The sequence below is a fragment of the Planococcus citri genome, chromosome 2 (genome assembly GCF_950023065.1).
Source record: "Planococcus citri chromosome 2, ihPlaCitr1.1, whole genome shotgun sequence".
In the NCBI taxonomy this organism is placed as follows: Eukaryota; Metazoa; Arthropoda; class Insecta; order Hemiptera; family Pseudococcidae; genus Planococcus; species Planococcus citri.
Window position 1 is genome coordinate 70,560,790 of NC_088678.1, and position 12,228 is coordinate 70,573,017.

Below are 12,228 nucleotides of genomic sequence, written 5' to 3' on the forward strand. Positions count from 1 at the left end.
ATTGTATGTTTCCTGGAATTTTTTTTCTTTATATTTTTTAATTATTATGATTCCGAAATTTCGCTAGCTTTTGTAAATTGAGCTTTCAAAAAAAGCCAAGCTTCGAATTATTGAAGTTTTCGGAAAATATTTTTGAAATTACTCTCCTTTAAGTACATATACCTACCTTTAAGTCGCTGCGAATAGATTTCCTCCAAATTTCAGCAGTCTTGAGCTATGAAACTCCAAAGCCAGGCATTATGACGAGAAATTTCAATTGCTGAAAAAAAAACTCGCTTCACCAGATGATTTTCCTTCTTTTTTATGAAAGGTGCATGCAGAAGAATTATTTTATCGTTGCATTGTGTTGTGAAATTTTAAATTGTCAAAAGGGGAGGATACAAATTGGCAAAATTTCAACTTCAACCTCCTGTCGATAAATGTACATACAAACAACATTACTGCAGCTTTAATCATTTATTTAAAGTACACTGCAAAGGCCAATGTATAATATACTGTCTTACATCTAAGCATATTTATGCAGATATAAGTATTTCTTAAAAGAAACTAAGTCTATTGAGGTTGGTGTGAGTTAAGTATACAAATAAAGTACAAAGTATGAGTAGGTATGAGCTAAATAATTACCTTTCATTTTAAATGATCACATCCTAATGCATTTTTCATATGTATTTCCAATTTCAAATAGGACATTCAAATGAAGCCCAGAACTAACCAAAATGAATTTTGATTATTTCTCTGAAAATGGGCCACATTTGAATGTCCTGCTTGTACTAGATGGTCCTAATTTGAAGTTTCAATTTTTTATACATCAACAGTTTTAACTTGTTGGATTTCCTGAGAAAATAAATTCCCTGCTTTTTTTTTGATTTTCCCCTCAAGTCGTGTAAAATTGGTACTGAGGGTCCTCCAATTTGAAAAAAAAGTCAATAGAATGTAATAACTAACACCTAAGCCATTTTTTAGTCTCCCAGGATTTTCAATTTTCGCGATAGAACTCTTCAAAATAACATTTTCTTCAGGCAGACCCCCCCCCCAAAAAAATTGACGAAGAAGAGTTGAATTTTTTCAAAAATTTACAATTTCTTCATCGCATTTATCATTTTTTCCAGTGAACTCCTCTCCAAAAAAAAAAAAATTCTGCGTCCCCCGAGCAATGATGGTCCTTTGTGAGGAGCCCTCAAAAATAATAAAAAATCGAAAAAATGAAATGAAAAATGGTTTTATTGAACAATTGATTTCATGTATCACCGTGATCAAGCCAAAATTTAATTTTTTTTTGTTTTTCACAAATTAGAAGTCTTAAAAAAGTCCAAAATTGTCAATTTTTGCATCAAATTACTCCAATTTCCCCTCCCCCACCAAAATTGGTCCCGGCCCTCCCCGCCAATCAAGGCATGATTCAGGAATACATTGTTTCAAATTATTACGCGCTGATTTGTTCAAGGTTATGTAAGTTTTTTGCTTCAAGGTGATGCATATTACGATTGTAGAAACTTTCTATCTTATTAACATTACTCGCATTATTGTGAGATTTAAAGTTGTCATTATTGAAGTTGTACCTCTTGAAATGATGTTTTTCTTGTTTGTTCAATATTTCGTCAAGTTTACCAAGCATATGAGAGTGGAATTGAGGATTTTCCTTGTAATATTCACTCTCAATAGATTGGTACAATATTTCTCCCACTTTGTGGTAATTTTGATTGATTAACTCTTTCTCAAGTTTAGATATCAATGTTACCGGATCAAATTCCAAGAATTCCGAAGGTAAATTATATTGAGCAGATATATCACTCAATATTTCTTCAAACTCCGTGATGATATTTAGTGCAGTGGCTGTCACCTCAGATAAATCCATCGATTGCTCTTTGCTGTTGTAAAATTTTTTTTTCGTAATGCATCGAATAGCGAAATCAACCAATGCCAGGGATTCGTTGATATTGAAATTTCCAGGTTTTATTGCACAATGAGTACCTCCTCCAGGAGTAGTATGAATATTTGAAGGTGTTGATGTTGAATCTCTGAACAATAATTCCATGCCACCTTTTACCAATCCGTAATTGAAAATGGTTGAGGCACCGAAGAGCTTCCATTGCCCGAAGAAATTGCTCATTAAATTAGCAGCGAAGTTGATGGGTGAATGAATTCGGACACCTGCACTTTTTGCATTGGTCGAATTATCTGTATTGAGGTTATCGGGTTGTTTTGCGGATTGGGTTTCTGGAATTGGTGCTGCACGAACGTGTCTGATGCTTGGTTTCAGTGCTTTTAACGTTCTAGTATGACGACGTCTTCTGACAATATTATTTCTGAAACGCGTATCATTCTTCAACTTGTTGATAAATTGTGTTAGATAAGATTCCCTCGGACTTCGTTGAAGGTTTTCTGTCGCGTATTTTATGTATTCATTTACTATATCTGGCAAATTCGAAATTCTGTCACTTTCTTCGTTATCTCCAGCATCGTAAGTATATGTGTAGCCATCTCTGCCACGACTGCCTGCTGCTGCTCTACGATCATCTCTGTACACTACTCTCGTTTGGAAATCTCTATAAACTCCGGCGAACGTTGGTAGGTATACGTAAAGATTGTTGCCGTGCACTCCTCCCGTCCCTCCTTCACCACCTTTCCCACCTGAGCCGGTAGTACCCATTCCTGTAACTGTACGCAGATGGTTCGAGTCTGCAGATGACATAGGGGCAAACATAATCTCTCCTGTATTTCCTCCACGACCACCTGATCCACCATCACCACCATCACTTCCAGGTTGCCCATCACGACCTGCCAGAAGTACATTCTTACCATCTCTCCAGACGATCCTTTGATTTTTAGATTCCAAACGACCCAAGCTAGCCAACCCAAAGCTAAGAAAGGTGCCCAAAAAGTGTCCGAAATTCTGATCTAAGTAAACATCATTGTAAGCATTAGCACCCCAACTACCATTTGCACCATCTGCGCCATCTTGCCCTCGTCCTCCATTACCACCTCTAGCAGAAACAGCCAGTCCTTGCAAATTCTCGAACGTATCGCCTATTCCAATAAAATTTCCACCTGGACCTCCGTGTGTTCCTCTTTGACCATCTGCCCCACTACCATCTGACCTTTGCTGTGTAGCTTTTGTAGGGTATGCAGACCAGCCAGGTTTGCCATCTAGGGTAATTTTACGAGAGCCTTGAATATTCCATACGGGAGCTACGATAGAGAGTTGCACCTGTTCTCCTGTTTTATCCAAGTCTGCGTTGATGAATATCTCGTTTAATGCGAATATTTCTATGAATTTTGGCGGTGTTCTGCATTCTCTTGCTTGAATATCGGGGATATCTTTGAGTTTGAGAAAATGCCCTTTTATCACCAGTTTGTTGTTTTCGCAGGAGTAAGATGCATTGTCGGTCATTGTCGAGTTCAGCACTTTTTCCAAAGCTTTTGATTTTGGTTCGTCAATTGTTACTTCTTTAATATCTTCGAGCTGTGATTCGTAATACGGATAACAGCTTTTTAAATCAGGCTGATCGAATTTAAATGTATATTTTTTTTTACTTTGAATGGTTTTAGTTGCTTGATTAGCAAACGCAGTACATTGACTGTGATCGATGTCACTTTGTACATCGTAACTGGATAATTTATCGTATAAATTGTCCAAAAAATTATACCATTTTCCCAACTTGAATGAGTACTTGATGACGTCTTGTAATCCATCCGCACATTTGAATTTATCATTTATGGCATTGTCGCTGATCTGGCGTAAAAATGTCGAATAATTTCCGTACCTCATCAGCATGTTTTGATGCGCTGAGTTTATATTCAAGGAAGCTATTCCGTTAATCACTTCTTGCGTACATTTTTCGATTTTATCTTGAGTGTTTGCTTTTTCTTTTGTTTTCTCTAATTCATTGTATTTGATGCTTGTAAAATTAAAAAATTGGCCGATATCGTGAGTTCGGTCTTCTTCGGCGGACAAGTATTTCTGTATTTCTTTACCAATTTCTCGAACACTGGCAGTAATACTGTCATTGATTTGATTCAATAGATTGCTAATACCTATGAGGGATTGCTTCGGTATAATGTAACCGAAATCTGTATCATCTTTTTTGACAAATTTCAACTTGTCCAACTTGGTTTTGATTTTTTCTTCGTTCGTTTTGAGTAAAGGAATTTCACTCAGCAGTCCTTCATCATCCGGTGTTCTGGAAATACCGATTTTTGGATAAATATTTCCTTCCTTTTGTAGTATAATGTTGATTAGTTTTATCGCATCTGAGTAGTCTTCGGAAGGATTTTTTTTATTTTTCAAATCTTGTTGAACTTTTTCGATGAATTTGGCTATGGAAGCGACGATCACATCATCTTGCAATTTGGGATACGGGACTTTTGTCGCAATAAGTGCAACGCCGTCTTTATATTTTTCGATATTTCTAACAAATTTTGCAACATGCTGTAAAATTGATGTGAAATCATCTCTAGTTCCGTGTTCGGTTAACGAAACGTAATTAATTAAAACGAGCATTTTGACTTGTTCAACATTATCGAGGATTTTTTTGATGAAATATGTCGTAGCAATATCGTGAGCCGATCCTCTGGTATCCTTGAATCCTGGAAAGTCGTAATATACTGCGCCGGTGCGTTTATCCTCTATTTGCTCCGGGAATTTGGTATTCGAGTTTATGAACGATTCGCTGTTGACTGTGCTGTTCCAGCTAACGATTTTGTAATCGAGCACGTCAAAAACTGATTTGAGAGCGGAGCCATATCCAGCGATTCTTCTTGTAAATGTGGTTTTGCCACTACCCGAGTTACCTAATATTAGAGTGGCCTCCTTGAGTGGACGTAGATTACAAGTCTCGATTTCTCCTTCGTTTAAAAGTTGGAAAAGCTCCAAGATGGATTTGTCTTGGATGTTGATGGTGGAAAATTCACTCTGACATTGCTTCGCGTTTTCCTGCATTTTGATATTTTTGTGCAAAAATTGAAGGTATTGCAGTTCTTATGTAGAATGGCTCTGCAAAGCTCCTATCCTGGAAACACAAATGAGAAACAAAAAATGTAATTCATTGTAACAACTGTCTAAAAATTAATTTGTGGATGTTTGGAGGTTCTTTTGAGGAGGGAGGGGGGGTCTGTTAAAAATTTGCGTCATGCATTTGAAAATTTGCGCAAAATTTTGTTGAGCTCCCGAAGTTACGTTGGACGTTCCAAAACGCGAACAAACTTAATGAATTTTTAATAATTCAAGCACGTGGATATATCCGATTTGAAAAAAAAAATCGGAAAATTCTCAATGGTCCAGGAAAGTTAGGCGAAAAAAAAGGTCATTGAGAAAAGTGAGGTAGAAAGCATAATTTTGGTATACTGGTCCATTTTTATGTACTGAACACGAATCTGATGAGTCGCTGCGCGTCCCTGGTGTGCGTTCTCTCCCAGTGTGAATTTTAGCCCCCCAAAACCAGTTTCTTGCAATTTTCTCCCCCGCATTGTATTTTAGCGAGAAATATGTGGTTCGATAAGAATCTACGTCAAATTTCCGATCTAGTGATACTATATCAACTCTGTTTCTACCCCTAATAGAGGGGGAGGTGGAGCTAGAATTATTCAAATGTGAGGGGTTTTCTAAAAAAACACAGGAACGCTATCTGCGCATACGAGGGGTGAAATGTGCCCCGAGAGCGTTCGGGTTGATTCTAGCATGGAAGGTGGGTACCATCGAGAAACTTCCACGTGAAAAATTTCAGTGTTCTGGAGAGGGATAGATGAGTGTAGCAAAAAATCTGACGTCATATTTGTGCTCATGCGGTATCGAATCATAAGAAAACGACACCATACTCATTAATTCTTTGTTACTTTCCCCAAAACTACCATTTTACCCTAACCTTCCCCAAGACACATTTTTACACCATTTTGAGAGGCAAATATGAGGGGAGTGGGTTGAAAATTTTTTTGGGGATACCTACTAAGGATATACAATATACATATGAGGAGCGATATTCCAAAACGCCCTTAGTCCACTTTTTGAAATTTTACAGGAGAAGGAAAAAACGTGGTACGTAAGAGGTTATGTTACATTTGGCATTGGTGATTGTTCTGTTACCTACCCAAACACTTCCCTGGTGCTATGCTTTATAAATTTTTACGCGATATGTTGATTAGTGCCTCTGAGCGTTCATAAAAGTGACCTATGTTGACAAAGGCCGTTTTGGAAAATTTTTTTCAAAATGTAAAGTGATTAATGTTTCAATAGCTATTCCTCAACTGTTCGTCGAGATTATTTTTTTTTAAGTTATTTTTCATTTCATCGGGTGAAAGGCGTTTTTCAACTTTTCCGACAGATACGTAAAAATAGGGGTCAAATGGGTCAACTTCACCTATAAAAACTTTTTTTCATGTTTTGAATCAAAAAATCGCGTTTTTTTGCAAACTTTGGATTTTTTAAAATCGACTTTGCAACATGTTACCATGCCACTTTTTTAATATGTTGTTCAGCATAAAAAGTTGTGCATAATACATATATTTTTTTCAGAATTTTTGATAGTCCGAACGATATGAAAACTATGTTTTGAAACTTTTTGAGCTAATTTTTTGCACAAAATAAAGTGGCAACACCAGGCATCGTAGCCGGTCACTTTTATAGTGACTTAGTCACTTTTATCACGAAAAGTAACTTTTGGTAACTTTTTTCATCTAAATTATCGTTTTTTAACTCATTTTCAAAGGATTTTATGCCAATTTTCTTTATTAAACAATTTCAGAATTTTAAGAACACAAATTTTTACTTTTCGAAACATCAATTTTCGAAAGCTTTTGCCCTCGCTTCGCTCGGGTTTGTTTTCTTTTCTTTTTCAAAATAAAGAGAATTTTTTTTTTAATCAAGTTCTAAAGCCAAAAAATAAACTTCTTACAAAAAAACATGTTTTTTTGCCTCTCAAAATACAAATTTTCAAGAGCTTTCGCCCTTGATTAGGTCTATCTTTTTTCATTTTCAAAATCAACTTCCTTCAAAAAAACATCATTCAAATTCTAAAATTTTAAAAATAAAAAAATGAACTCCTCGTTCTTACATTTTTGTTTTCAAACGGATTTTCCGGTGGGGCCAGGCGGGAGAATAAAGTAATAATTTTTAGGTGAGATATTGAAAGTTTTTTTGCTTTTGTTTTTCGATTTTTTGCTCTCCTGAACGCAGGAATTTAAAAAAAATTGGTCACTTTTTTGGTCACTTTTTTCACTGATAAAAGTCACTAAAGTCACTTTTTTTAGAAAAATTTGGCTACGATGCCTGGGCAACACTGATTTTTAAGATATCACCAAAAAGCCTTTCAAAACCCTAACTATGAGAAAAAGTTCCATTTCGGTAGGTATCGCGGTTATATTGAGTAATCCACTGTTGAAATGGATGATATTTTAGGATCACTGAAACTGGCTGTCTTTAAAAATGGGCTAGAAGGATGCGATTTGCACCATTGGTCATCCCTTCGGAAGGTCTTTCCACAGGAAAAATTTCAAAAAAATCGCCAAACCCCCTACCACTTCTTGGTCCAATTGACGTGGAATAGCCCTGCTGTTTAATTAAAACACATTTCCAACAATCAGTCAATCACTGGATAAAGGCCGTTTTGGCGGGACTTTCATGCGCTGTATTTGGGTAGATTAGAAACTAATTACTAGAGACTAAGGATACTTTTCGGCATCGTGCACTGTCGAGTGCTTTTGGCTACGCTCGTTTGACTTTAATGATTCAAGTTCCCTGTACCCTGTTCCATGTTGATGAGATTTTTAATTTTAATTATAAATTTATAATATTCGAATATAATATTAACTTTTACTTATTCTTCATTGTCTTCCTTGTAGAATACAAATTTTGTTGCTTAATAGGTAATATACTTTGAGTTAAATGCCTGGTGAGCAGTTGGAAATCTGATTCAATTTTTTCGACTTTGACTTTTTGACTGATGTGATGTCATATCAATTTTCTTTTGAAAAACATCCCAAGTTCCAAATGTTTGTACAAATTGTACAACAACGTCACTTCTGTTAAGAGTTTTACATTTCTTCAAATTGATTTCAAAAGATCACTAGTATCATCACAGCTGTATTTTCTTTATATTTGGTAATGTTTGGATTGGAAACCAAGTTGTCTAACAAGAGTACAAGACTGTTGACGAAATTATGAAACAGATCAACATTCAAAAGAAACAGGACTAACACGAGTTTTATCGTTAAAATATGTATAACATTTGTATGAAATAATATGATTATAAACAGGGTGTCTACCAGGTAGTGAAAGTAGTGAAAGTAGTGAAAAGGTAGTGATTTTGAAAGTCGGTAGTGAAAGTAGTGAAAAAGTAGTGATTTTCAACAATTTTGCTTAAAAGGTAGTGAAAAATGATAAAAAAGTGGAAAATCCGATTTTCCACTCAAGAAAAATTTTCTAAAAAATGGCTCATTTGTTGACCTTTTTAGAACTTGAATTACGTATTTTTGAAAAATTTTGCCCTCGCTTCGCTCGGGCTATTTTTGCTCTTCTTTTTCAATATAAAAAACTTATTGTTCAAATATCAGAAAAATACTCCTTTACCTCCACAAAAAAAAACTTTTTACTTCTTGAAACATGAATTTTTGAAAGCATTCTTGACCTCGCTTCATTCGGGCTCGTTTGCTTTTTTTAACAGTTTTATTTATTTACTTTTAAAAAAATAATCATTCAAGTTTTAAAATTTGGAAGCAAAAATAATAAATTTTTTCATTCATCACTCAAGAAAGCAACGTTTTTATACCCCTCAAAGTACTAATTTTTGATAGCTTTTTCGAAAAATTGGTATATTTTTTTTCAAATGTTGTTCAAATTTTCCATTAATTTTTTTTTTCATTTTTTATTTTGAAAAAAGTTTTTGATTCGCCCAATTTCATTACAGTAACGAGAACCTTAAAGGTGAAAATAAAATGAAAAATTGAAATGACAAAATTATATTCTTGACATCCGCTTGCTTGAAAAAAATCTTGGGATGTTTGAAGACATTGGAAAAGCAAAAAATTTTAATGTAAAATTGTGCCTCGTCCACCCCCTGGCCCTCTTGAAAAATCCCAAGTGTTTAAAAATGTCGTGCTAAAGTCCTGCTTTTTTATTTTGAAATTTTGTTGGACTAGACACCCTGAAAAGTCACTGCTAAAAATGAAAAAAAACTTCATCTTTCATATTTGAAAGAATTTTTTTCTTAAAATATGTAGTTGATTTGTCAATTTTTCGAGTTCGCTCGTTTTATATTTTTAACATGTACCTACACGTGAAAAAAATTGTAACAACTTGAAAAAATTTATCAATGGTTATAAAATCGTTGAATTGATTTCAAATTGATGAAAACGTGTACTTACTCCAATGTAAAAAATTACAAAGTTCAAACCAAAAAAAAAAAAAATGTAAAATCGTTCTGGTGGGGGGGGGGGGGGTGGGGTAAAAATATTTTGGAAGAGAATGGTTTTTTTTTTGAATGGTAGTGAAAAAGGTAGTGAAAAGGTAGTGATTTTCGGCCGAAAAATTCCGGTAGACACCCTGATAAAGAAAGATTTGAACGAAAAGGAAACAGGAGTTTCATCTTTGATTTGATTCTTTGATAAGGAAAATATTTCACTTTCATGGAGACAAGTCAAACGAGTGCAGCCGAAAGCACTCGACAGTGCACGATGCCGAAAAGTATCCTTATAGTCTCTAGTAATTAGTAGATTAGAAGTGTAGGTATGAAGGTACATACATTATCCACCAGAAGGCGCCAAAAAACGCAATTTGAAAAAAATAGTCTTAAGTGCGTTTTGGAATATCGCTCCTCATATCATACTGAAAAATTTTCAAAATCAGTTGAAATGGGCTGAGAAAAGTGTTATTGAAATTTCAGAATTGAGGGGGTTCCTCAAAAAGGGGAGGTGGTGTGGATCTGAAATTTTTCACGTGGAAGTTTCTCGAATGGTACCCACCTTTCATGCTAGTATCAACCCGAACGCTCTTGGGGCACATTTCACCCCTCGTATGCGCCGATAGCTTTTTTGTGTTTTTTAAAAAACCCTTCACATTTGAATAATTCTAGCTCCACCCCACCCCCTTGGGAGTAGAAGGACAGTTGATACATCACTAGATTGGAAATTTGACGTAGATTCTTATCTAACCATAATATATTTCTCGCTGAAATACAATGCGGGGGAAAAAATTGCAAAAAACTGGTTTTGGGGGGCTAAAATCCACACTGGGGGAGAACGCACACCAGGGACGCGCGGCGACTCATCAGATTCGTGTTCAGCACATAAAAATGGACCAGTATACCTACCAAAATTATGCTTTCTACCTCACTTTTCTCAATGATCCTTTTTTTTTCGTCTAACTTTCCTGGACCATTGAGAACTCAATGTGAGTAAAAATCCTGGTAATCCTGCAAATCCCGATTTTGTTCTGTTTTTTACAAAAGAGTCGTGTGATGTGACCAACCGAACAAAAATTTAATTTACATTTTTAATAGAAATAAAATATGTTGAAGAAACATGGTTGGAAATATAATTAAATTTTCAAAAATGGTTTGAAAATTTGAAAAACAAAATTTTGAAATGGTAAAAATATTGCTAACATACGCTTAAACTTTCAAAGTATCTGAATGTCCCAAAAATTGAAGCGTAAAATTTTCATCTCTCCCTTTCTCCCCCCCTTCCACTACCACAAACTCGCGAAGTGTTTGCAGAACGTTCTGCCAATGAAAAGTTGAAATTCTGAAGGCGTTTTTAGTACCCTCTTTTGGGAAAAAATGTTTTAAATGCCTAAAGAAATTGACTTGTAAAATTTCGACACCTTCATTCTTTTTGTAAAAAATTCGTGAAATGTTCGAAAAATGTCGTGCAAAGGGTCCTGCTGAGGTGCTGCTTATCATTTTAAAATTTGGTTTGACCCCTTGTCAATGTTTTAAGCGTATTGCAGTAGAGGGGTATTAAATACGAAAATATTTTGATTTTTAAAATAAACAATCAAAAACAGAACACAAAATTACAAAAATAAATGTTCTATTAATACAAGGCCATTTTAAGATTTCAAAGAAATAAATGCGTATCGTCAACTCAATATTGTATCCCTGTTTTATTATCTTGAATTCGTTTTTAAATTTAAAAAAAAAATGAAAAATCAATAATAGTTACACGAAAACTGCGTAAGTACAAATAAGTGAAATTCTAATCTTATTTTTGAATTTTTAGTACAAAAATTTGTATCAAATTGGAATATAAAATCGTGTATTGGAAATTCAGAAGAGAAAAGTGTAGGAGGAAGCTTTTTCTTTCGTTAAGTTTTACATTACACTTCCACATTTCATCTTCAAAAAAAAAAGTGGGAAAAATTTCACTTCATGTGGAACGTGTGAATTCCCGCGACCGAAATTCAGATTCGTAAACTTGTAAAAATACCTAGGTATACAAATTCACCAACTTGAAAAAATTTCATACCTGATGAATATGTGAAGATATAGGTGGTAAGAATCCGAGTTTCACTCAACCGCTGCACTGCAATGATTTCTCAAACTCCCGACCGAACTGAAGGCACCTCTTCTACAATCAACAACGCTACAACAGATTGTATTGAAAAGCACGACAGCGAACGTATGCAGATGCACTACTAATGATTCCTTGTAAGTTTCGTAAAATCGTTCTCTTTCGACAGTAAAGGCGAAATAAAGATAACCAAGCGTTGTTTCAGTGTTTTATAGCGCTGAAAATATCATTTATTCGAACACATTTTCGTTGAATTGTGATAGTCTAGTGAGAGGAATAAAAAAACCCGTTGATGTTGATTTATCATAAAAATTCCCCGAGGAATTTCCGCTCGGATAATTTATTGATATATCCGTAATTGATACTGAGCATTTCTCATCCAAAGAGTTCATAGAATTGAAGAAAAAAAAACAACGCAAAAATGATTTGAAAGAAATTGGAAATTGACTGTTTTTGATGTTTTTTAGACTTGAATTTCATTCATTTTCATCTCAATTTTCGCTCATATCTTCGCCCTCCAGATAGGAAAATGTACTCAAGAACATTTTTCAGCATGAAATTTCTCTCGTATATAGAACGCATTCCTGCGGAGATTTTTCCTCCCGAAGGAAGCTCAACCCCTAGAGGGCGGAATATTTAGTATGTTGCTTGGTAGACCATTAAGGACCAAAGAAAAAAAACTGCCAATTAAGTATATTTTTTTTCTATAAATTAATTTCTTATTTGATT

At 34.8% G+C, this 12,228-nt stretch overlaps 1 protein-coding gene across 1 annotated transcript; it reads right to left on the reverse strand.

Moving 5' to 3' along the window:
* Positions 1-441: 441 nt before the first annotated feature.
* LOC135837492 (uncharacterized) lies at positions 442-11,682 on the reverse strand. The gene is made up of 2 exons (XM_065352787.1): positions 11,455-11,682; positions 442-5,009 (listed from the first exon to the last, which is right to left on the reverse strand). Exon 2 carries the CDS (start codon positions 4,937-4,939, stop codon positions 1,424-1,426), a length of 3,516 nt encoding a protein of 1,171 aa, XP_065208859.1. The 5' UTR covers positions 4,940-5,009; positions 11,455-11,682; the 3' UTR covers positions 442-1,423.
* Positions 11,683-12,228: the final 546 nt, after the last annotated feature.